This window comes from Balaenoptera physalus (assembly GCF_965194825.1).
Source record: "Balaenoptera physalus genome assembly, chromosome: 10".
NCBI classification, from domain to species: domain Eukaryota; kingdom Metazoa; phylum Chordata; class Mammalia; order Artiodactyla; family Balaenopteridae; genus Balaenoptera; species Balaenoptera physalus.
In genome coordinates, this window is record NC_138889.1 from 105,386,588 (window position 1) to 105,414,275 (window position 27,688).

Below are 27,688 nucleotides of genomic sequence, written 5' to 3' on the forward strand. Positions count from 1 at the left end.
CTCACTTTCAGACTGTATGTGTCCCTAGGTCTGAAGTGGGTCTCTTGTATACAGCATATATATGGGTCTTGTTTGCATATCCATTCAGGCAGCCTGTGTCTTTTGGCTGGAGCATTTAATCCATTCACATTGAAGGTAATTAACAGTATGTACGTTCCTATTACCATGTTAAAAATTATTTTGGTTTTGTTTTTGTAGGTCCGTCTCTTCTCTTGTGTTTTCCACTTAAAGAAGTTCCTTTAACATTTGTTGTACAGCTGGTTTGGCGGTGCTGAGTTCTTTTAGTTTTTGTTTGTCTGTAAAGCTGTTGATTACTCTGTTGAATCTGAATGAGATCCTTGCTGGCTAGAGTAATCTTAGTTGTAGGTTCTTCCCTTTCATCACTTTAAATATATCATGCCACTCCCTTCTGGCTTGTAGATTTTCTGCTAAGAAATCAGCCCTTACCTTATAGGAGCTCTCTTGTATGTTATCTGTCATTTTTCCCTTGTTGCTTTCAATAATTTTTCTTTGTCTTTAATTTTTTCGATTTGATTACTATGTGTCTTGGCATGTTTCTCCTTGGGTTTATCCTGCTTGGGAGTCTCTGGCTTGGATGAACAATCATCCAAGTGCTTTCTGGACTTGGATGGCTATTTCCCTTCCCATGTTAGGGAAGTTTTCGACTATAATCTCTTCAAATATTTTCTTGCGTCCTTTCTCTTTCTCTTCTCCTTTGGGGACCCCTATAATGTGAATGCTGGTTTGTTAATGTTGTCCCAGACGTCTCTTAGGCTGTCTTCGTTTCTTTTCATTCTTTTTTCTTTATTCTTTCCATGGCAGTGATTCCCACCATTCTGTCTTCCAGGTCACTTGTCCGTTCTTCTGCCTCATTTATTCTGCTATTGATTCCTTCTAGTGTATTTTTTTCATTTCAGTTATTGTATTGTTCATCTCTGTTTGTTTGTTCTTTAATTCTTCTAGGTGTTTGTTCTTTAATTCTTCTAGGTCTTTGTTAAACATTTCTTGCATCTTCTCAATCTTTGCCGCCATTCTTTTTCCGAGGTCCTGGATCATCTTCACTATCATTATTTTGAATTCTTTTTTCTGGAGGGTTGCCTATCTCCAATTCATTTAATTGTTTTTCTGGGGTTTTATCTTGTTCCTTCATCTGGTACGTAGCCCTCTGCATTTTCATTTTGTCTGTCCTTCTGTGAATGTGGTTTTCCTTCTACATGATGCAGGATTTTAGTTCTTCTTGCTTCTGCTTTCTGCCCTCTGGTGGATGAGGCTATCTAAGAGGCTTGTGGAAGCTTACTGATGGTAGGGGCTAGTGTGGGTGGAGCTGGATGTTGCTCTTTTGGGCAGAGCTCAGTACAACTTTTCTGCTTGTCTGCTGATTAGTGGGGCTGAGTCCCCTCCCTGTTGGTTGTTTGGCCTGTGATGACATAGCATTGGAGGCTACAGGCTCTTTGGTGGGGCTAATGGCAGACTCTGGGAGGGCTCATGCCAAGGAGTACTTCCCAGAATTTCTGCTGCCAGTGTCCTTGTCTCCGTGATGAGCCACAGCCCTGGCCTCTGCAGGAGACCCTCCAACACTAGCAGGTATGTCTGGTTCAATGTCCTATGGGGTCACAGTTCCTTCCGCCTGGGTCCTGATGTGCACACTACTTTGTGTGTGTCCTCCAAGAGTGGAGTCTCTGTTTCTCCCAGTCCTGTCAAAGTCCTGCAATCAAATCCTGCTAGCCTTCAAAGTTTGATTCTCTGGGGATTCCTCCTCCCATTGCCAGACCCCCAGGTTGGGAAGCCTGACATGGGGCTCAGAACCTTCACTCCAGTGCATGGCCTTCTGTGGTATGATTGTTCTCCAGTTTGTGAGTCACGCACCCTGTGGTTATGGGATTTGATTCTATTGTTTGCGCCCCTCCTACCATCTCATTGCAGCTTCTTCTTTGTCTTTGGATGTGAGGTATATTTTTTGATGAGTTCCAGTGTATCCCTGTTGATGATTGTTCAGCAGTTAGTTGTGATTCCAGTGCTCTTGCAAGAGGGAGTGAGTGCACATCCTTTTACTCTGCTATCTTGAATCCAACGCCAATACTTCTTGAACTCTTCCATAAAACAGAAGAGGAGGAAAACTTCCTAACTCATACTATAATACCAGTGTTCTTATGATATCAAAGCTAGATAATGACATCAGAAAAACGAAAGTTACAGAGCCATATCCCCTCTGAATATAGACCTAAAAATATTCAACAAAACGCAAGCAAACTGAATCCAGCTACATATTAAAATGTTTATATACCGTAAACAAATAGGATTTATCCCAGAACTGCAAAGGTGGTTCATCATAAGACAATCATCCAATATAATATACCACATCAATACAATAAAGGAAAAAAACCTATATAATGTCAACTGATGCATAGGAGGCATTTTATAAAATCATACAATTTTCTTGGTGAAAATAATATAGGAATTAAATGTAACTTCCTCAATATTTTAAAGGGTGTTTAGGAATAAAGCTACAGCTATCACTACAGTCAATGGTGAAAGAATATTAACTTTCACACTAAGATAAGGAGAAAGATAAAGATGTCTGCTTTCATTGCTGTTATTTAACATCATACTGTAAACCTATGTAGAGCAATTAGAAAGAGAAATAAAATTTACCCAAAGTAAAAAGGAAGAATAAGAATATAATTATATATATATATAGAGAGATGACATGATCATATATATATAGAAAATTCCAAAGAATGCCCAAGAAATTCATTAGAACTAATAAACGAATTTAACAAAGTTGCAGGGTACAAAACGAACACACAAAAATCAGTTGTTTTTCTATATATTTGAAGTGAACAATTTGAAAAGAAAATTAGGAAATGTATTACCCATACATCATCTTCTAAAGGAATGAAATACTTAGAAATAAATTTAACCTAGGATGTAAAAGTCTTGCACATTGAAAACTATACAGCGTTGTTGAAAGAAATTAGAGAAGACCTAAATAAATGGAAAGTATCCCATGTTAATGAGGTAGGAAGACCTCATATTATCAATGAAGTCAATCATATTTAATGCAACTACAGTTTCAAGAAATCACTATCAAAACTCCAATGTAATGTTTTTCTAGAAACAGAAAAGCTGAAACATATTCAAATGAAATCAGGGCTCCAAATAGCCAAACAATTTTGAAAAAGAAGAGTAAATTCAGGGGACTCATGCATCTCAGTTTCAGAACTACAATAAAGCTACAGTTACCAAATATTATGGTACTGTTATAAGGATTGACATACAGACAAATGTAATAGAACTGAGAGTTCAGAAATAAACCCATACATTTATAGCCAACTGTCTTTTGACAAGGGTGCCAAGACCATTTAATGTGAGAAAGAACAGTCTCTTCAGCAGATGGCATTGAACAACTAAATGTCCACATATAATAGAATAAAGTTTTCTCTTCTAAGTTATTTTCTTGATGATGATAGTGATTATGAACATGGTTATTTGGTGTTGTGTTTGTTCTTATGTATCCCATTTTCTGTTTGGGGGAAATTATTTGATGCTATTTTTAAATATTGCAGAGGAATTCCTAATACCAAACACTGTCTGTCTGTTTTTATTACAGACAATGGGTTTATATTTACATTAGCACATCTCGTTTAGTCCATGTTGTCTCTACTAAGACCCTCTTTTCTTGATGCCCAATGAAAGACAAAATTCACTTTTCCTTATTTGTCTTTCACCTTCTTTTTCCCTTCATTCTCCATTTTACATAATTCTTTCCTGTGAGAGATTGATATAATAGCCACTGTCTGGGTTATGGTGCTCTTATATTCTATTCTAGGAAAGCACATTACTTGAGGTTTATAAATACAGATTCAACAAAGAGTGACTCTTACATAAATCTTCAACCACTTTGATGCATTGCTTCACTGATCATTTGCATCAGTTGCATCTTCACCTGTCTGGTGCTAGAGACCAAAGTACACTTTTAGCTCTCTTGTGTTCGACACACTATACAGACTCTCCACTATGCTAAATACATATGTTAGTACAATGAATGCTCATGGTATATTCCAATTTCCAACACTGTAGTTTCTTTTGTATGGTATCACTTCCCGTCAGAGTCCTCCTGGGGATTGGATGATGAAGTTTTAGTAATATTAGTCTGTAAACCAGAGTGTTAGTATGAAGCTATTTCCGTTGCTGATTTAGCTCTTGTTTCCTCAAGGTTTCAGGTACAAAGAATCACTTGTTAAAACATTGTCTAAATTTCAAAGTATGCTTTGTTTTCTTAATTTTTTTTTACCACAAATTATCATTGCTCCCATAATCTAACCTGCCTCTCTGTTTCTTAGGTTTGGGAGAAAGTTGATTCTCAGGTGGTGTTCGCTCCAGCTCGCCATCTCTGGGACCTGTGCAGCCTTTGCTCCCACCTTCCTGATTTACTGCTCACTACGCTTCTGGTCAGGATGTTCTGCTGTGGTCATTATAACAAATAACTGGATGCTCAGTAAGTCAACAGTTTGGATTTTCTTGATTTTCCAAACCTTGAATTTAACCTTGAAATTTCACCCTTATGTGACATTACTATCCCAATTGGGTTTTCTTTCAGTTGTAGAGTGGACAAGGTCCCAATCAAAAGCCATGGTAATAACACTGATAACCTGTGCCATTAGTATTGGACAGATAATGCTGGGAGGACTGGCTTTTGTCTTTCGAGACTGGCATACCCTGCAGCTGGTGGTGTCTGTACCATTCTTTGTCTTCTTTTTCTCCTCAAGGTATGAGCCTCTCTCTCACTCCACTTAAGGGAACCTAGGATGAAAATGCATATGGAATTGGGATATACTGATTTTCTTATTCCCTGGACCCTTTCCTGTTGTTTTGAACTAAACCAGGGTTTCTCATTTGTTCACTCTGATCAATTTGAGATTTGAGAAGCAGAACAGGGAGTAACAGTGATCTTCCTTCCAGGGAGCTCTAGGTGTTTTCTGCCATTTTGCTTCCTAAGTCTTACCCAATATTGTGGTCATTGAGTTATTCCAATATTATTTTTCTTATAGACTTGAAGATATACCTTCAATTTTTTGGCTTTGGAATGAAAAAGGTACAATAAAGTTTTCCATGATTTTCCATGTTGCAGATGAAACTGGATAAAGAAGATGCAGAAAATTTATTCATAGAGCAATTTAACAAAATAGCAACAGAATTTCTCCAGAAGTGAAAATGACATGCAGATTGGATGACTTACATTACGTGTTCAACACTCCCTCTTCCCTTAAATAATTTTAACAAATATTTATTTATGGATAATTCCATCCTTACACTTAAAACCACTCTAGGGAGAATTAGCTTTAGTAGATCACAGAAAGATGACTACAGGCTTAATATAGTGAGATGAGTACAGAGAGAAAGAAGAGTGTAATCCATGTCAGACTCATCTGCTAAGTCATTCTATTCTCATAACAAGGAAGATGTGCTTATTGTTTCCATTTATTTATAAGAAAACTAAGGCAGATGTAAATAAGTGACTCATTTATGTAGTTAGTTACCAATACTTCTGGTAGTGGCAGGAGTATTCACAATATTTGTTGGCCTAAAAGTTTACATAATTTGGGGACTTCTTTTTTCAAAATAATATACACTATGAATATATACTATGGCACAAAGTTGCCAGATCTCATGCTAAGCTATGGAAGGGAATTATGCAAGTGAGGGACTCTCAAACTTAAGCTTCATAAGCCCCTTGGAAAATCTCCTGGTGAATAAGCAGAGAGGCAATTTGAAAGCAAAGTCTGTGATCCTATGCATGTAGTACATTTTTTGCCTTCCATCCAATATCCACCACTTCAATTGGTGGTGGATATTGGATGGAAAGTAAAAAGCATATGTTGTAATTAACCATAGGACAAATAAGCAAGAGATAGTTGACTGCACTTTTGTGCCCTTCTTTCATCAGGTGGCTGGTGGAATCTGCTCGGTGGCTGATTATCACCAATAACCCAGATAAGGGCTTAAAGGAACTTAAAAAAGTAGCACATAGAAATGGAATAAAGAATGCTGAAGCAGCCCTGAACATGGAGGTGAGCAGGAAGGGGAAGGTGGTTATTGGGTTGAAGAGAAGACACAAATTGACACTTGCCTTCTCCTTATTATAGATAGACAAACTGCTTTTCTAACAAGGGCAGCTAGTCGAGAATGCAAATTCCCTGGTCTTTCATGGCCGTCTCATAGAAAAGAAGCTGTGAGCACTGTACAGAGCTTCTTCCTATAGCTCAATTCCTGATCTGACTCTACACCCTATGTACTCTCCTGGGTGCCCTGCCCACCTCTGTGGCCTCATTTTCAAAATATCATTGTTGCCATTTAATTTCCTGGCGTCTCCCTTAACTCCCTGCATCCTTCTTCACCCCATGTTCACTCCTGTGATTGCATGTGTAATATGTTACGTTATAAAGAAAGGGAACACATCCCTCCTGTCCTATTGGGTGCCAGTGCTCATCACAATAACTGGCACTGTGTTGGCAAATGACACGTTTGTCGTTCTTGAAGGGTTTCAAAGTGACCATGCAGGAGGAGCTGGAGGCCGCACAGACCAAAACTACTGTATTTGACTTGTTCCGCACACCCAACCTGCGTAAGAGGATCTGTCTCCTGCTCTTCGTGAGGTGGGCTCCACGCAGTGCATGACAACATTCAAAGAGTGGGGACATGAATCTATGTATTTCATAGGTTTTAACAGTGCTGTGAGAGGGAGGCGCTGATTTGGAGAAAAAATGAGGAAATCACACCAAATAACACTCACATGAAACTGATTATACGATGAAAAGTTAGTTAGGTCATATCACACTATCAGTCTTTCTCTGGAGATGGATGTTGAGAACTTCTATCACGGTACAGATTTGGGCACTCAATTTTCTTCATTTTTCTTTCAATTTTAATTGAAGTAAATGTTGCAAACAGAAACATGAAGAGGTCAGAAATATATACAAATCAATGAATATGTCAGTATGTAAAAAGTTAGCCAACATACAGATCAAGATAGAAAATCCGAATTCCCCAAGACTTCCCCTCAACTATCTGGTACAGCAATATTCACCACCTCCACACCATTGCCTGACTCTGTTCTCTCCTTACAGCCCTCTCCTGTGCCAAATAAAACTTAACAGCGGTTCTGATCTCCTTCCCTGCAGATGAGTGTTGCCTGATCTTGACCTTCACATAATATAAATGATAGAAGTGTTCTGTGACAGGCCGCCTTTCCTCATGCTCATTCATGAAGAACCATCCATTCTGTTGCATGTAACAGTAGGTTGTTCTCCTCCCTAGTGCTTTAGTTTCCATTAGATGAATACACTACAATTTCTCTATGTACTTCAATATTGATGGACTTTTATTTGTTCCCAATTTGGATACAGTTTTTTGTGTGTTAGCACAAGGGCTTCTGTTAAAGTCTTGCTCCTTATCTCTTGAGGGGATATAAGTATTTACTTTGGTATAGTCAGGAGGAGAAATTTTAAATTCTGAATTTTTGAAGATTTACACACATGGACAAAAAGCACACAGGACCATAAACACCCACCGCCAAGCTTAAGAAAGTGACTACTGAATAGTATAATTTATCTTTCCCAGACATATCCTAGTAGACTGCTTATTCATTTAACTACATTGTGCTTTTTGACCTTCTCATATCCACTAGGACACAGACTTACGTTTCTGAATTCTAGATAATCAGAGTGGAAGGAAAAAGTACATATAATGATAAAGAGAAGACCTGTTTGCAATTGCTGTGTTCTGTGATGGTTTTTTCTATTTTCTTTTTCTTTTTTAACATCTTTATTGGAGTATAATTGCTTTACAATGGTGTGTTAGTTTCTGCTTTATAACAAAGTGAATCAGTTATACATATACATATGCCCCCATATCTCTTCCCTCTTGCCTCTCCCTCCCTCCCACCCTCCCTATCCCACCTCTCTAGGTGGTCACAAAGCACGGAGCTGATCTCCCTGTGCTATGCGACTGCTTCCCACTAGCTGTCTATTTTACGTTTGGTAGTGTATATATGTCCATGCCACTCTCTCACTTTGTCCCAGCTTACCCTTCCCCCTCCCCGTATCCTCAAGTCCATTCTCTAGTAGGTCTGCATCTTTATTCCTGTCTTGCCCCTAGGTTCTTCTGACCATTTTTTTTCTTTTTCTTTTTTTACATTCCATATATATGTGTTAGCATACGGTATTTGTTTCTCTCTTTCTGACTTACTTCACTCTGTATGACAGACTCTAGGTCCATCCACCTCACTACAAATAACTCAGTTTTGTTCCTTTTTATGGCTGAGTAATATTCCATTGTATATATGTGCCACATCTTCTTTATCCATTCATCTGTCGATGGGCACTTAGGTTGCTTCCATGTCCTGCTTATTGTAAATAGAGCTGCAATGAACATTTTGGTACATGACTCTTTTTGAATTATGGTTTTCTTAGGGTATATGCCCAGTAGTGGGATTGCTGGGTCGTATGGTAGTTCTATTTTTAGTTTTTTAAGGAACCTCCATACTGTTCTCCATAGTGGCTGTATCAATTTACATTCCCACCAACAGTGCAAGAGGGTTCCCTTTTCTCCACACCCTCTCCAGCATTTATTGTTTGTAGATTTTTTAATGATGGCCATTCTGACCAGTGTGAGATGATATCTCATTGTAGTTTTGATTTGCATTTCTCTAATGATTAATGATGTTGAGCATTCTTTCATGTGTTTGTTGACAATCTGTATATCTTCTTTGGAGAAATGCCTATTTAGTGTGATGGTTTCTTTTATTGCAATACCTAAATCTGTCTCTCTCTGGGTGAAATAGATCTTTTAGGTGGACTCCTTTCCCTTAGATGCTCTTTGGGTAAAAGGTAGCTCCTCAGTGGGAATCTTTGCTTCCATTTCTGATGGCACAGTTGGTACATATTTGCTTTCCTGAATTCTTACATTTTCTTTTAGCCCCAAGGACTCTGATATGAACTTTAAATTTCCCAGAACTGTGTTTGAAACCAGGACACTATGCTTCCAGTCAAGGGGACACAGGTAGTTTCTTTGCAGTTTCAGTCACTAGTTGAGAAAAGGGAAATGCTTTACAGTATTGGGGTTGGCGGAATAGAGGGAGGACTCACAGCATACAGACAACTCTCAAAAAGAAATGATTTCCCTAAATTTTAAGTTTTAATGCTCATATATTCAAATTCTCTGTACCATCCAGTTTGGTGATTGAGTCAGGTTATGTTTTCCCGTCACTGCCAACTCTATGCTTAGGGACTCAAAAAAAAGAAGGACAAAAGGAATATCGTTTTCCTTTATAGCCATGTTATTTTAATGGTAACTTTATCACCCTAAAAGGAAGTGTTATACAAATCAGACTAGACCTTTATTCTTAAATATTGATCATTGGCTGCCTGGGTCAATATAATAATCGACTGCAACATGTCGATTGGCTCTAAATCTTACAGCTTGTGTCTTTCCTCTTTTGTTCACTACAGATTTGCAAGCACAATACCCTTTTTTGGCATCTTTATCAATTTACAGCACTTTGGGAGCAATATTTTCCTGTTCCAGGTAATCTTTGGAGCTCTCACTGCCTTAGCCCGATGTCTTGCACTTCTAGTATTGAATTATATGGGCCGTCGACCAACCCAGATGCTTTTCATGTTCCTGGTGGGACTTTCCATTTTGACCAACACGTTTGTGCCCCAAGGTGAGAGAAGACTGGACTTTGGGGAAAAAAGTGTCTTTTTCCCACCCTTCAGGGATTGTATTGGTCACACTTGTCTGAAGTCAGGTTTGAAAAGAGGTACCAGTTATGTGCTAAGTATTCCCCTAAACCAATCTGATGGTTTATGAGAAATTCTGCTAAAAATTTTTGGGAAAAAAACTAAAGGTCAGCGAGGGGCAAATCAGGCATATGTTCGTCTCATCACATTGTGAAGTGTCTTAAATTGGTACAATTTATCCCAGATTATTTTTCTAGGACAGCAATTGTTTACCTGCCTTTTGTCCATTCACACTTCAAATAACAAACATGGAGGGCTGAGGCCTTGCAATGATCCCCCAGGTGAGGACACAGCATGGTCACTCCCTCTGTTTGGGCTCTTCATTACCAGCTTTGATGACTAGTCACTTCCCTGTCTCTACATACCCAGACATGAGTGTGGTGTTAAGTCACCATGACTGCAGCTCTTGCTCATGAGAGTCTCCCAGGAAATGAAAAAAATCCCCCTTTTTCAAGGAATGAAGGAGTGAACAGTAGGAATAGAATTTAAGCAGATTAAAATCCTTGTCCATTCCCTGTTAGACTACTTTACAAGTTAATAGAAAGATGGTATGTAATGATTAGTAGAACCTTAGTGGGCACTATGCCTCACCATCTCCCAATGCAAGAATATGCTTCACAGCATTACAGATGGGTGGGCTCTGCTCTTTAGAATATCATTAATGATGCAGGCTTACTCCCTTACACGAGAGTTCTTTCCAATATTATAAAGCTATAATTAGATTTCTTTTTATACTGTGCAGAAAACCGTTTCTCTGAAATTTTTTTAGTGGTCCCAAATTCTTTTTTTCCAAATAGAAGTTTCCATTCTTGGTTCCTCATGTCTAACATTGATGTAGATCCAGCTTCTCTTCAGCCTGTCCACTAACAGAAAGGCCCTGTCCTTCTATTACTCTCTTGTGCCATATTCACCCTATGGCAGTGCTGTATCTACACTAGGTTGACTGACTCATTGAAGTTTGTCTGGGACTTTCCAGGTTTTATTAATGAAAATCTCACATTGCTAAAACCTCCTAATTCCCAGGAAAACCAGGATGACTGGTCACTTTAAATTCTGCACTCTAATTGTAAAGTCCTCAAGGTTAGAGCTGAGACTTAAACCCAGTAATTGTCCACATGACAGTCCTACCTTCTATAATAAGCATAGAGCAAGTATTGGACAGAATAACTAAAAGCAAATTTCTGCCACACTCACCTTTTCTTCTTCTTCCTTGGCAAATCTCAGATATACAGAGAGATTTGCTACAATTAACCGAGATAATTTTATGTACATTTTACAACCTATGTTGATAACTTTATCTTTCTCAGTTTATAAAAGACTCCATGATCCTGCTGCTGTAATATTTTCTACAATCTATTTCAAACATACAAATAACCTGTAGAGTTGTTTGTCCTGAATAAATTTGATGGATGCTGATTCCTTGAACACAGCTTTCTTAATCTCACTGGTCTTCCTCTCTCTAGAAATGCAGACCCTGCGTGTGACTTTGGCAAGTGTGGGAATCAGCTGTGTTGCCGCTTCTATCACCAGTTATTCTGTCCACTGTAATGAACTCATCCCCACTCTCCTCAGGTATAAGGATTTTTTTATATCCTTCCAAAGCCTGAGTAAAGATTGATATAAAGTGTCCAGTAGTTTAATATAATTTGTGGTTTAGGAAAGGGACCAGGAAAATGTTCTAATTCCACTAATAATAAGGTAGTAGTTGCCCATTTGTAAGTTCCAGTTATGAGTGTAAAACAGAAATATAAAGAACCAAACATATGAGAAACTAAAAACAAAAACAAAAAGTGGATTTAACCTTAATTACTGTGTACTTGAGGTTGGCTTTGGATACGGATTTTCTAAAAAGTGACTTTTTATTGTTTATCATCTAATAGCTGTAAACTGTACTACTAGAATAGAAAAATGGAAAATCAAAAATAAAGAACTTTGAATATCCCTCCAGGGCCAAAAAAATAGGACTTTCCCAGCTAATTGATGCTTATTGTGGAATAACATAATAAGAAATGTTAATTATAAAGCAATTATTTGTAATAGTAATAGTAACAACATACTAAAAAACAATTATCACCAAAGTTTATCAAAAAAGCTGACTTGGTGCCATGTACTGTGCTAAGCAGTACTTCAATACATCTGTTTTTATTAAAATGATGAAAATGGGTCTTAACACATTTTGACCTTGTCAAAGGCAGCTAGAAAATCACAGAGCAAATCACAAAAACGAGTGTTTTCGTAAAGCCCACATATGTAATAATTGTGTTTTAGTGTGTTCCATAATCACATCAAAATAATAGATCATAAGTTACATGTCTGGATTTTTACTGGATTATTATGTATTCTTATTTACCCCTCAGGGCAAAAGCTTTGGGATTAGATGTAATGGCTAGTAGGTGTGGGTCAGCTCTGGCTCCCCTCTTGATGACCCTGGTGGTGTATCTACCCACTCTGCCCTGGATCATCTATGGAGTATGTCCCATTATTGCTAGTCTTGTTGTCCCTTTCCAACCTGAAACCAGAAATCTGCCTCTGCTTGACACCATCCAAGATGTGGAAAATAAGTGAGTAATGCTTCTAGCCATCCCCTGGGAGAGACTGTGTGCTTTGGATCTGTGAGTGAGAAAGACAAAACACAGAGTGGGTCCCTCAGATCACTGGGAAGGCTGAGCCTGCCTGGGATACTTCCATCTTGGGTCATTGCCTTCACAAGTGGCAAGGTCATTTCTAACCATTGTGAGTTCCAGTCTAGACTGCAGAGATTCCTCTCTGCCTTGTTCTCATTGGTAGTTTTAGTGCTGAAGAGACAGTAATTCGCTCTGTTGTGAGTGCATATCCTACCTGCCCTCATGATAGTATTTCATGATCCTCAGATCTGTAAGAGTAGGGGATATAAAGGGAAAAGAAATGGGATGACCAGTGAAGGAACAGTGTTAGGAAGATCATGTTGAGTTAAAGACTCTTTGATGATGGCCATTCTGAAAGTCTAGAAACAATAAATGCTGGAGAGGGTGTGGAGAAAAGGGAACCCTCTTGCACTGTTGGTGGGAATGTAAATTGATACAGCCACTATGGAAAACAGTATGGAGGTTCCTTAAAAAACTAAAAATAGAACTACCATACGACCCAGCAGTCCCACTACTGGGCATATACTCTGAGAAAACCATAATTCAAAAAGAGTCATGTACTGCAATGTTCATTACAGCACTATTTACAATAGCCAGGACATGGAAACAACTTAAGTGTCCACCAACAGATGAATGGATAAAGAAGATGTGGCACATATATACAATGGAATACTACTCAGCCATAAAAAGAAACAAAATTGAGTTATTTGTAGTGAGGTGGATGGATCTAGAGTCTGTCATACAGAGTGAAGTAAGTCAGAAAGAGAAAAACAAATACCGTATGCTAACACATGTATATGGAATCTAAAGAAAAAAAAAAAAAAGGTTCTGAAGAACCTAGGGGCAGGACAGGAACAAAGATGCAGACGTAGAGAATGGACTTGAGGACACGGGGAGGGGGAAGGGTAAGCTGGGACGAAGTGAGAGAGTGGCAAGGACATATATACACTACCAAATGCTAAATAGATAGCTAGTGGGAAGCAGCCGCATAGCACAGGGAGCTCAGCTCGGTGCTTTGTGACCACCTAGAGAGGTGGGTTAGGGAGGGTGAGAGGGAGATGCAAGAGGGAGGAGATATGGGGATATATGTATATGTATAGCTGATTCACTTTGTTATAAAGCAGAAACTAACACACCATTGTAAAGCAATTATACTCCATTAAAGATGTTAAAAAAACTTTTTAAAAGAAAAAAAATAAAGACTCTCTTTGAAAAGATAATAAAGAAATAAATCTTGTGTAGGTGCTTGCAAGATTCAGGCAAATTTTGTCACTACAAGTAATGGAAAGTATCAAGGATGGGGAAAAAAGAAACTGGTAAAAGTCTTTTAATATGAGGAATATGCTATCTTCGTAACCTAGGGCTTCAATAATAAAGTTCCACAAACTGAGTGAATTAAACAACAGAAATGTATTGTCTCACAGTTCTGGAGCCTGGAAGTCTGAGCTGAAGTTGTTGGCAGGGCCATGCTCCCTCTGAGGGCTCTAGGGAAGGGTCTGTTCCAGGTCTCTCCTGGTTTCTGGTAGTTCCTTGGCTTGTGGCAGCTTAACTCCAATCTCCACATGGCATCTCCCTGGCATGTCTCTACGTCCAAATATCCCCTTTGTATAATGACACCAGTCAAATTGGTTTAGGGCCCCAACCTACTCCAGTATGACTTCATCTTAATTAATTATATCTGCAAGAACCATGTTTCTAAATATGGCAATCTCATATTCTGAGATACTGAGAGTTAAGGCTTCAGCATATGAAATTTTGAAGGGACACATTTCACTGCATAACAAATGGGGTTAAGATTTTCAACTCACCCCTTGACTTCCCAAAGGTGTCTTTGGTCAGAGGTCTAAAAAGACCAAGTGAGAGCAGCACTTTCTAACTGCTTTCTTGGATCTGCACAGTCAGCAGAGCCTTTTGCAGGATGAGTGTCAATCTCTCATGGATTTTACTGGATTATAAAAAGCTGATGGGGCTTCCCTGGTGGTGCAGTGGTTGAGAATCTGCCTGCCAATGCAGGGGACACGGGTTCGAGCCCTGGTCTGGGAAGATCCCACATGCCACAGAGCAGCTAGGCCCGTGAGCCACAATTACTGAGCCTGCGCGTCTGGAGCCTGTGCTCCGCAACAAGAGAGGCCGCGATAGTGAGAGGCCCGCTCACCACGATGAAGAGTGGCCCCCGCTTGCTACAACTAGAGAAAGCCCTCGCACAGAAACGAAGACCCAACACAGCCATAAATAAATAAATAAATAAATTAATTAATTAAAAAAAAAAAAGCTGATGGTTAAGGATCAGTTTGTACTTGTGCAGGGATGGCATCCAAACTTATTTTTATTTTTTTCTATTTTTTAATGTGTGTTTTTATTTGCTAATTGTTTGGTTGATTTGGTTGTTTCTGTTTTGTTTTTCCAGCAAAAAATTCTCAAGAGAAGCAAATGAAAAAGATTTCTACATTAAAGTGACAAAATTTTAAGTGGATTTCATGAGCTGACTGGTGAGGAAAATAAAAATATGAAGAAAAAAATGGGAGTTTTCCTTTATCTTTACATACTAGCAAGAAAATATACTGGAACATGAATCTCATTTACAATCATGGCATTAATTTGCAATTAAACATATGATTTCTTGGAACATGTAATTCCATGATCAGAAAAATTGTACCCACATAGAATGTTAGGAAACATTTTTTCCTCTTCTATTCCTGAAGGAGTTGGCATAAAATGGGTAATATGTCTTCCTTAAATATTTGGTAAAATTTCCAGTGAAGATACCTGTAGTTTTCTTTGTGGGAGAATGTTTAACTATAAATTTATTTTATGTAATAGATATAGGACTATTTAGTTTATCTTTTTCTTCATTAATATTTTCTCTCCTTATCATGGATTCTATTTTCCTATAACTTTACTTACCTAATTTTTGATGGATGCCAAGCATTGTTTCTTAACTTCTTGGGTGCTAGATAGTTTTTATTCCTAAAAATATTATTGAGTTGTTTGGGTTATGCCAAAGTGACTTGAAAACACTGATCTTTTTGGGTCTGGGGGAAATCCTGTGGAGTGTCTACCAGGCAGCTCTTTGGACTCATCCACAGGCTATCAATACTGGAGGGGCTGAAGAACCATGGGCAAAAGGACTGTCTGGAGTTATCTCCTGGCTTGCTCACCAAATATGTAAGAAAACCAGGTTTGTTTGCCCATCGAACAGCAAGCCAAACACTGAGTCACTGACATTTGCAACAGAGAAAGTGTTATTTGTGAGGTAGCCAAGTGAGGGCACAGGAGAATAAATCTCAGATATGCATCTCCAAAGGCCAGAGGCTTGAGATATTTATGATATAAAGAAGCAGAGTGGTCTCAGGCATTTGGAAAGGTGATTGGAGATTGGGGAAAGATGAAGTAACTCATTTCTGTGCAGGTCCAGCTTTAGGGTCAGTGGGCTCAGCTAGTCTTAGCCAGGTGTATTGGGCAGGAGCTGACTCCAAAATTTTGGAAAACAACTTAAGCCCCCATTACTATAGTGACTCATACATCAGAAGTATTATCTATAGGGGTGGTTAGAAGTCTGATGATAAATTATGTAGGGTTCATGAAGTTTGGAGGGTTTGCAGTTAGAGAAAGGGGAAAAAATACAAATGAAGTAGGCTTAATCAGTAAAGGCAGGTTACAAGCAGAGGGTTTTCTAAGAAACTGTTCCCTTATCTGCTGCTCTGTTAGATGCATTCAATGATTTCTGTTAAACACCAGCTTCCATTAATCCTATGGAGCATGGTTTCATAATTTCTCCCTCTTCATCATCTTTTTCTCTCTTGCTACCAAACTTTATGTGTTTCTCTGCTTCCTGTTCATTTCCCTTTTGTCCTATTCTTTATTTTTTCTTTTTAAAAATTTTAATTATGGAACTTAATTATCTACAGAAAACAATTTTTAAAAGACACATATATACACCATATATACCAAAGTTAAACATATATGACTAGTTTGCTGTGGTACAGAGCTTCCCTTAAAAAAGGAGAAGGGTTCTGAACCTGAAGAAGATAGAGTAAGCATACTGAATCTGTTCTCTTTTGACTAAATGCACCATGAAAGAACTCATGGGGCAACTATTTTAGACTGTGAAAGTATATATAGTAATATATTAACATGTCTAAAAAATAATAGCACAAAGTAGATGGGGGAGGAAATAGAGCTCTATAGGAGTAAAGTTTCCATATATTATGGAATTCAGTGAGTATAAATATGAAGTAGGTTCTGATAGCTTATGCTGTGTATTATAAGCTCTAGAGCAACTACTGAGAAACCACTGAGAAAAAAAAGAGTTTAAAATACCTAAATGAATTAAATGATACACTAGAAAATATTTACTTTAAAGGTGGTATTAAAAGAGGACCAGAGGCATAAAACAGTCATGAGACAGAAAGAAAAATAAGATCAAAATAATTGATGTGATTCCAACTGTATCAATAAATATTTACAATCTAATTAAAAGCAGAGACAGGCTGGATGAAAAACAAAAATATCCAACTACATGTTGGGAAATATACTTTAGACCTGATACCAATAGACTGAAAGTAAAAGGATAGAAAAAGAAATATCATTCAGACAGCAACTGCAAGATAGCTGGTGTGACTATATAAATATCATAAAAAATAGACTTTAGGACAACAACTGTTACTAAAGCAAAATCTGCACATTTTAGGATGATAAATAGGTCAATTAATCAAGAAGATATAGAATTATAAATGTGCATAAATGTAACAACAGAACCCTAAAATAGATGAAGCAAAAACTGACAGAACTGAAGGTAGAAATAGAAAATTCAACAATAATAGTTGGAAATATCAATATCCTGCTAAACATAATGGATAGAAACTTTGTTAGAAGGTCAGGAAGTGTAAAGAAGACTTGAACAATGCTATAAACAAACAAGACCTAACAAATATAGAACACTTCACCTAAAACATCACAATACATATTCTTCTCAAGAACTCATGGAACATTCTCCAGAATAGACCATAAGTTAGTCCATCAAACAAGCCTTTATACACAGTAAAGGATGGAAATAATGCAAAATATGTTCTTTGACCACAATAGAATTAAATTAGAAAACAACAATATAAAATTTGAGAAATGTACAAATATGAGGAAATTAAGTTATACACTTCTACCTAACCATTAGTTAAAGAAGAAATCACATGGAAAATTAGAGAACTTTTCAAGATGAATGAACAGGAAAACATAACATACCAAAACTTATAGGATGCACTAAAGCAATGTTTAGGGGAAAAGACATGGAAAAAAATGACTATATTAAAGAAAAAGAGTGCAAATCAGCAATCTAACCTTCAATATTTGAACTTGAAAAAGAAGAGAAAACTAAATCCAAAGAAAGCAGAAGGAAGGTAATAATATTAGTACAAAGATAAAAAAGAGAGAGATAATAGAAAAACAATGGAGAACAACAAATGAAACCAAATTTATTCTTTGAAAAGGTGAACAAAATAGGGTGAATAAACTTTAAGTACCTTAACCAGGAAAAGAATTAGAAGAGACTCAAGTTTCTAAAATCATAAATAAAAGAGAGCAGATTGGCAATCCTGTGAACAACTGAATGCCAAGAAATAAGATAATTTGATGAAATGGACAAATTCCTAGAAGGGCAAAATTTACCAAAACTGACTCAAAGAAGGAATAGAAAATCTGAATAAGGCTATAAAAATTAAAGATCTTAAGTTACTAATTTTAAAACTTCCTACAAAGAGAAGCTCAGTCTAATTTACCTTCACTGGTGAACTCTACCAAACATTTAAAAGGAATTAACATGAATCCTTAACAAACTCTTTCAGAAAATAGGTGAGAAGTGAGCAAAAGAAAGGGAGTTCACCCTGGTAAACGGCGTATATGCCTTTTCATTTTGTTAATTATTTCCTTTGCTTTTTGAAACTTTTGAGTTTTATGTAGTCCACTTTTCTATTTTTGACCTTGTTGCCTGTGATTTTCATGCCAAATCCAAGAAATCATTGCCACCAACAATGTCAAAGAAGTTTTTCCCTAGCTTTTTCTCTGAGGAGTTTTAGAGTTCCAAGTCAGTGTTTACATCTTGCTTTAAAGTGGAATATTATTTGTCCATAAAAACGAAACAAATCCTGCCATTGGGACAACATGGATAAGCATACAGACATTATTATAAGTGAAATAATCCAGTTACAGAATGACAAATATGGCATGATTCCACTTATATGAGGTTTTTAAAATAGTCAAAGTCATAGAAGCAGAGAGTAGAATGAATGGTAGTTGTCAGGGGCTGGGGGGAGAGAGAAGTTGGAAATTGTTTTCCAAAGGGTATAAAGTTTTTTTATTCATGATGAATAAGGCTATAGTTAACAATATGGTATTGTGCATTTTATAATATGTTAAAGGGATGGATCTTATGTTGTGTTCAATAAAAAAAGACTACAAAGGAACAGAAGGGAATTTTTCCAGGTGATCAATATGGTTAGTACCTTAGTTTAGTGATGGTATCATAAGTGTATGCATATGCACAATCTCAACAAAATGTGAATTATTTGGTATATCAATTATACCCCAATAAAACTAAAAAGGAGCAAATACAAAGAACCTACAGAAATTCTCACCCTAAATGGTGAAAGGCTGATTTCTTCACCATAAATTCAGGGAAAATATAATGATGTCAGCTATCATCATGTATATTCAACAAAATATTAAAAGTTCTAGTGAGGGTAATTAGAGAAGACAAATAAATAAAAGATAACCATATTCAAAAAGAAAAAGCAAAACTGTCTTTATCTGTAGATGACATAACTTTGCATGTAGAAATTCCCAAGGATCCACTAAATATCTGTTAGAAGTAATAAATGAGTTTATGAACTTTGCAAAATACAAAATAAATTGCAAAAATCAATTGTATTTCTTTACACTAGCAATAGACAATCCAAAACCAAATCTTATAAAAATCAATTTACAATAGTATCACAGAGAATAAAATACACAGAAAAAGTTAATAGAAGTGCAAGAATTGCCCAGTGTAAACCAAAAAAAACAGTGTTCTGAGAAAATAAAGAAGATCTACATAAATGGAAAGATAGCTCATATTCTTGTATTGGGAGGCTTAGTGTTGTCAGTAAAGCAATACCCCCAAGTTGACCTATAGCTTCAACAAAATTTCTATCCAAATCTCAGCTGGCTTACTTTTGGGTGGAAATTGACATTAATGTCAATTATATCATTAATTGTCAATTTATAATATCATTGTCATTAATATTGATATGGACTCAAGGACCCAGATTACCAAAACAATATTGGAAAAGAAAAATAAACTTAGAGGACTTTCACTTTACAATTTCAAAGGTTACTGCAAAGCTATAGTACAGTGTGATTCAGGCATTAGGATAGACTTTTACATAAAGGAATAAAATTGAGAGCACAGAAATAAACCCTAAAGTTATGGTCAATTGATTTTTAACAAAGGGGACCGGAAAATTTAGTGGGAGAAAGGAAGTCTTCAAGAAATGATGCTTGGAGAAATAGATATACACACACAAAAAGTTTCAGGACCTCTATCTTATACCATAAACAAACAAACAAACAAGTCTCAAAATGAATCATAGACTTAAATATAAGAACTAAAACCATTAATTTTCAGAAGAGAACATAAGAGCAAATATTCACAATTTTGGTTAGACAATGATTTCTTAAATGTGACACAAAAGAACAAATGGTAAAAGAGATTGACATCAGAAAGACAGCAGGATAGGAGGTCCCAGCCCTCCTCTCCCACAGTAATACCAATTTAACAACTGTCCATGGATGAAAATTCCTTTATGAGATACCTGGAATCCAGGTGAGAGGGTTCATCAACGTGGTACAGCACAGAAATGAGAAAAGACCTGCTTGAAAGGGTGAACAGAAAAGTTCCACTTTCCTCCTGTCACTCTCCTCCCAACAAGTCACGGAGCAGCACTGAGAAAGATCCCCTTGGCCCACAAGTTCTTTCACTGGTGAAAGAGAGAGAAAGACTGTCTGTGGATTGTAGCATCAGGCCACAACCATGGATGTCACCAGGCAGCCTGCCCAGGGTCCCTGACAACGGGACTGTACAGAGTCTCTGGCCAAGCTGTCTGGTGTAGACATTTCCCTGCCTAAGCCAGTCAGTAAAGACTGGAAATGGTGACTGCTTCTTCAAATGGGCAGACAGAAATGCAAGGCTGCAAGGACCAAGAAGACTTGGGGGAATATGATACAACCAAGGAAACAAAATGCAGCTGCACTAATTGACCCTAAAGAAATGGATAGCTATGAACTGCCTGACAAAGAACTCAAAATTATCATTTCAGAAAAGTTCAGGTAGCTCTTTAAGTTGCAATGAAATGATGCTAAGCAGCAATATGAAAGAATAAGAAAGTGCAAATCTCACTGATAAAGGTAAAGGGAAATATATAGACAAATAATAATGTAATACTGGACCAGTGATATGTAAATTACCTTTTAACACTGACATAAAATTTAAATACAAAAGTATTAATAATTATGACCATAAAAGGTTGTTTTATAGCTAACAGCCATAAAAGGGGAAACCAACAGTAACACAATCATAGTAGGGGATTTTAACAACCCATTTTCACCAATGGACAGATCACCCAAAATGAAAATAAATAAGGAAACACAAGCTTTAAATGATACCTTAAACAAGATGGGCTTAATTGATATTTATAGGATATTCCATGCAAAAAAAATAGAATACACTTTCTTCTCAAGTGCTCATGAAATATTCTCCAGGATAGATCATATCTTGGGTCACAAATCAAGCCTTGGTAAATTTAAGAAAATTGAAATCATATCAAGTATCTTTTCCAACCATAACGCTATGAGACTAGATATCAATTACAGGAAAATACCTGTAAAAAATACAAACACATGGAGGCTAAACAGTACACCTCTAAATAACCAAGAGATCACTGAAGAAATCAAAGAGGAAATAAAAAATACCTAGAAACAAATGACAATAAAACACGATGACCCAAAACCTATGGGATGCAGCAAAAGCAGTTTTAAGAGGGAAGTTTATAACAACACAATCCTACCTCAAGAAACAAGAAACATCTCAAATAAACAACCTAACGTAACACCATAAGCAATTAGAGAAAGAAGAACAAATAAACCCCAAAGTTAGCAGAAGGAAAGAAATCATAAAGATCAGATCAGAAATAAATGAAAAAGAAATGAAGGAAACGATAACAAAGATCAATAAAACTAAAAGCTGGTTCTTTGAGAAGATAAACAAAATTGATAAACCATTAGCCAGACTCATCAAGAAAAAAAGGGAGAAGTCTCAAATCAATAGAATTAGAAATGAAAAAGGAGAAGTAACTACTGACACTGCAGAAATACAAAGGATCATGAGAGACTACTACAAGCAAATATATGCCCATAAAATGGACAACCTAGAAGAAACGGATAAATTCTTAGAAAAGCACTACCTTCTGAGACTGAACCAGGAAGAAAAAGAACATATAAACAGACCAACCACAAGCACTGAAATTGAAACTGTGATGAAAAATCTTCAAAAAAGTCCAGGACCAGATGGCTTCACAGGTGAATTCTATCAAACATTTAGAGAAGAGCGAACACCCATCCTTCACAAACTCTTCCAAAATATAGCAGAGGGAGGAACACTCCCAAACTCATTCTACAAGGCCACCATTACCCTGATACCAAAACCAGACAAAGATGTCACAAAGAAAGAAAACTACAGGCCTATATCACTGATGAATGTAGATGCAAAAATCCTCAACCAAATACCAGCAAACAGAATCCAACAACACATTAAAAGGATCATACACGATGATCAAGAGGGGTTTATCCCAGGAATGCAAGGATTCTTCAATATACGCAAAACAATCAATGTGACACACCATATTAACAAATTGAAGGAGAAAAACCATATGATCATCTCAATAGATGCAGAAAAAGCTTTTGACAAAATTCAACACCCATTTATGATAAAAACCTTCCAGAAAGCAGGCATAGAGGGAACTTACCGAAACATAATAAAGGACATATATGACAAACCCACAGGAAACATGTTTCTCAATGGTGAAAAACTGAAACAATTTCCACTAAGATCAGGAATGAGGCAAGGTTGTTCACTCTCACCACTATTATTCAACATAGCTTTGGAAGTTTCAGCCACAGCAAACAGAGAAGAAAAAGGAAATAAAAGGAATCCAAATCGGAAAAGAAGAAGTAAAGCTGTCACTGTTTGCACATGACATGATACTATACATAGAGAATCCTAAAGATGCTATCAGAAAACTACTAGAGCTAATCAATGAATTTGGTAAAGTAGCAGGATACAAAATTAATGCACAGAAATCTCTTGCATTCCTATACACTAATGATGAAAAATGTGAAAGAGAAATTAAGGAAACACTCCCATTTACCATTGCAACAATAAGAATAAAATACCTAGGAATAAACCTACCTAAGGAGACAAAGACCTGTATACATAAAATTGTAAGACGCTAATGAAAGAAATTAAAGATGATACAAACAGATGGAGAGATAGACCATGTTCTTGGATTGGAAAATCAAAATTGTGAAAATGACTATACTACCCAAAGCAATCTACAGATTCAGTGCAATCCCTATCAAACTACCAATGACATTTTTCACAGGGCTAGAACAAAAAATTTCACAATTTGTATGGAAACACAAAAGACCCCGAATAGCTAAAGCAATGTTGACAGAGAAAAATGGAGCTGGAGGAATCAGGCTCCCTGTCTTCAGACTGTACTACAAAGCTACAGTAATCAAGACATTATGGTATTGGCACAAAAACAGAAATATAGTTCTTTGGAACAGGACAGAAAGTCCAGAGATAAACTCACACACATATGGTCACCTTATCCTTGATAAAGGAGGCAAGAATATACAATGGAGAAGAGACAATAGCTTCAATAAGTGGTGCTGGGAAAACTGGACAGCTACATGTAAAAGAATGAAATTAGACCATTTCCTAACACCATACACAAAAGTAAACTCAAAATGGATTAAAGACCTAAATGTAAGGCCAGACACCATAAAACTCTTAGAGGAAAACATAGGCCAAACACTGTATGACATAAATCACAGCAAGATTCTTTTTGACCCACCTCCTAGAGAAATGGAAATAAATACAAAAATAAACAAGTGGGACCTAATGAAACTCAAAAGCCTTTGCACAGCAAAGGAAACCATAAACAAGACAAAAAGGTAACCCTCAGAATGGGAGAAAATATTTGCAAATGAAGCAACTGACAAAGGATTAATCTCCAAAATTCACAAGCAGCTCATGCAGCTCAATAACAAAAAAACAAACAACCCAATCCAAAAATGGGCTGAAGACCTAAATAGACATTTCTCCAGAGAAGATATACAGTTTGCCAACAAACACATGAAAGGATGCTCAACATCACTAATCATTAGAGAAATGCAAATCAAAACTACAATAAGGTATCACCTCACAGTGGTCAGAATGGCCATCACAAAAAATCTAGAAACAATAAATGCTGGAGAGGGCGTGGAGAAAAGGGAACCCTCTTGCACTGTTGGTGGGAATGTAAATTGATACAGCCACTATGGAGAACAGTATGGAGGTTCCTTAAAAAACTAAAAATAGGACTACCATACGACCTAGCAATCCCACTACTGGGCATATACCCTGAGAAATCCGTAATTTGAAAAGAGTACCACAATGTTCACTGTAGTTCTATTTACAATAGCCAAGGCATGGAAGCAACTTAAGTGTCCATCAGCAGATGAATGGGTAAAGAAGATATAGCACATATATACAATGGAATATTACTTAGCTATAAAAAGAAACAAAATTGAGTTATTTTTAGTGAGGTAGATGGACCTAGAGTCTGTTATACAGAGTGAAGTAAGTCAGAAAGAGAAAAACAAATACCGTATGCTAACACATATATATGGAATCTAAAAAAAAAAAAAAAAAAAATCATTCTGAAGAACCAAGGGGCAGGACAGGAATAAAGACACAGACGTAGAGAATGGACTTGAGGACATGGGGAGGGGGGAGGGTAAGCTGGGACGAAGTGAGAGAGTGGAAAGGACGTATATACACTACCAAATGTAAAATAGATAGCTAGTGGGAAGCAGCCGCATAGCACAGGGAGATCAGCTCGGTGCTTTGTGACCACCTAGAGGGGTGGATTAGGGAGGATGGGAGGGAGACGCAAGAGGGGGGATATATGGGGATATATGTATATGTATAACTGATTCACTTTGTTATAAAACAGAAACTAACACACATTGAAATCAATTATACTGCAATAAAGATGTTAAAAAAATAAAGTGAAATATAATAAAAAATTTGTTTTATAAATACAGAATAAGAAATGTAAATTCTGACACAAATAGCATATACCATGTGTGTTTTGTGGCAAGTAAAATTGTAGAGTTTTTGCATGCAATCGAAGTTAGTTGTTATCAGATTAAAATAGGCTGTCCAAACTATAAAAAGCTTTATGGAAGAATATGGTAACCAGAAAGGAAACACTGACAGTAGATACAAAATGATAAAGAGGAAAGTATCAAAGTATATTACCACACACACAAAAAGACATGCTCATTGATTTGTTCCAAAGTTCAATTCATTCCTTTGATCTCATTGAAACCCTTCAATATTACAAGGGGGCAAAATTAGGGTTCATATCCATGTTTGCTTAGTGGAGACATACAGTGCCTAGACCACATGAGAAACTTCTGTAAGGCAAGACTGCACTGAAAACTGAGGTCTTCTCAAGGGGCCTCCCAAGAAAGATGCCCCTGGAAGATGCTGTCCTCAACCAAAAGACATATTCTTCTATATCAATGGGATCAGAGCTGTCCCAAATTTTGGGGAGACAAGAAAATAGGACATAGACAGAAGAATTCTGTGGTATGAGATAAGCTTTCTCTAATCACCAGGGCCCTGAAGTACAAACAGGGAGTGAAGTATTCCAACTTAAACAGAAAACAAAATAAACTTCTTATGACCCACTTTCTCCTTCAGCTACTGCCCTATTCTCTGATTTCTTTCTTTCCCATTTATATTTTTACCCATTCCTATAACGTATTCAACCTCACCACATTTCTTAAGATCCTAATGTTTTCCATATTTTCACATCCAAATGGTTATTTGTGGTAGCTGGTAAATTCCTCTTCCTAGAAACTGTTTTTGGCCACCAAACCCTACTCTGTTTTTGTTTTACTAGCTCATTGCAGGCTTCTCTTTCTCATTCTCCTGTGCTGACTCTTCCAACACTGGAGTGCTGAAGGGCTCAGGTCCTGAATATTTTCTCTTCTCTATGTGTACTCACTCTCTTCATCTCTTTACTGATGGCTCCTAAATTTACACCTCCAGCATAGCCTCTCCTGTCAACCCCAGGTTTTAAAACTTGCTCCACCTTCAAATGACATCCAGAATCTGGCTGACCCTAACTATCTGCACTATAACTTCCCAAGTCTAAGTCGCTCTCATTCTCATCTGGACTATTGTGCCCTCCCCAATTTCTCCAAATAAATCTTCATGTAAATCTTTAAAAATTTATCATGTGATGTCAAATCTCTGCTCAAATATCTCTTATGGCTTCCAACTCATCCAGAATGAAAGTCAACACTGTTACACTCAAGTCCATGTTAGATTTAGTCCCCCTCTGTCTCTTTTACCTTTCTTATGTTATCTAACTTTGTTATAGACACACCAGTTTCCTTTATGTCTCAAAAGATACCGGGCATACTCCCACTGCCTTTCTTTTCCCCACAAAATACTTACTTCAAAAATTTTTTAGTTCTTTCAGTTCTCTAGCCAATTGTTACCACATTTGAGAGAATTTCCCTATGCATTCTCCTTACATGTTAATATTTCCTTGTCCTGCTTCATCTTCTTCACACCACTTAGTACTCCCAGCTATATATTTGAATATTGTCTATTTCCTCATTATTCAAATAGAAGAGGTATGTTTTGTTCTGTGTTGTATCACGTTGAAGAATTCTTGGCACATTAAGAGTTTTGGGAACATATTAAGTGACTGTGGAATATTGAATAAAAGGAACATGAGAAAGCTCGAGGTATTGGGGTCCAATCATATAACCCACAAAATATCATTTATTTCAATAAGAAGGATTTAATATGGGGAACTAAGTTGCAAATTTTCCAACAAGGGGTGGCAAGACAATTTAGGTCATCAGTAACAAGAAGCTGCTACCACAAGTCTAGACAACACATAGAGGAGTTGGTGCTACCAGAGGAGGTTCAGGTTCCAGAGTCACCCAGAGGAGCCTGGAAGAAATGGACCAGATGGCGGTTGCTGGAGAAACAGAGGAGATATTGTCACTGGTGAAGTCACTGCTTCCCTTCTCCTTTTGCTCTCCAATCTTTCACCATCACCTCCTACTGCCCAAACCATAGTCCAATTGGCAAGGCCATCTGGAAATGTAGTTTGCAAAGACACCAACCTGGTTATTATCTTAAGTTCTATTGGGGTTCAACTCTAGCAAATGCTGTGATATCCACCTATATTTGTGTTCAGAATGGGATATACTTCCATGACAATCTTTTAAAACAAATCCTCTAACCTCTCTATATGTTATGCTTTCTGTATCATATAACATATTCTTTGTTTTCAGAAACACCTATTCCATTTTATTGGTCAGCTTGTCTCCTCCTGTTCCTATAACTCAGTGTTTCTTTAACTTCAGTAACTCACTTGTTTTATGTATCTTTGAAATCTGGGTGAGAAAGTCACTTACCTTTGTTCTTTTTCAAAATTAGCATAGCTATCAGCCAAACATTTTTATTCCATATACACTTTTAAACTTGTGAGCACTGAAATTTACATACAGAAGGGTATATTAAAATATAAGTATATTTTAAGAATTATTATAAAGACAACAACTGTTTAACCACCACCCAAATTAGAAAATATAACATACTAGTAAATAAGATGATACACATGTTCTGTACAAAGTAATATTCCTTCTTACCATTTTATTAATAATCACCCTCTAAATGTTTATAGTAATCATTTCAATTCATATCATTTTGTTGTTGTTTATGGTTCCTTTATTCGATAAAATTTACACATGGTCAAATGTACAAATCCTAAGTTAAAATTCAATGTATTTGCATAAATTCATATACTACTGTCATCTACAATCCTTTCAAGGGGCAGATTAATTCCATCATCCAGAAAGCTCTTTTGTGCTCATTCCTCA

General features: G+C 36.9%; 1 protein-coding gene across 4 annotated transcripts in view; it reads left to right on the forward strand.

The window, feature by feature from the left end:
• Positions 1–27,318, forward strand: part of LOC309668494 (solute carrier family 22 member 10-like) — a 62,209-nt gene extending 34,891 nt beyond the window's left edge. Inside the window, exons 4-12 of one of the 4 annotated variants that reach the window (XM_082478371.1) lie at positions 4,344–4,498; positions 4,601–4,769; positions 5,948–6,071; positions 6,541–6,656; positions 8,977–9,060; positions 9,510–9,724; positions 11,264–11,372; positions 12,158–12,361; positions 14,832–27,318. In XM_082478371.1, coding sequence (XP_082334497.1) covers positions 4,344–4,498; positions 4,601–4,769; positions 5,948–6,071; positions 6,541–6,656; positions 8,977–9,060; positions 9,510–9,724; positions 11,264–11,372; positions 12,158–12,361; positions 14,832–14,892 — 1,237 coding nt within the window. In that variant the 3' untranslated portion in view covers positions 14,893–27,318. Of the gene's footprint in view, positions 1–4,343; positions 4,770–5,947; positions 6,072–6,540; positions 6,657–8,976; positions 9,061–9,509; positions 9,725–11,263; positions 11,373–12,157; positions 12,362–14,831 lie in introns of all 4 variants that reach the window. The other 3 variants (XM_082478369.1, XM_082478372.1, XM_082478370.1) reach the window with 3 other exon arrangements.
• The last annotated feature ends 370 nt before the right edge of the window (positions 27,319–27,688 follow it).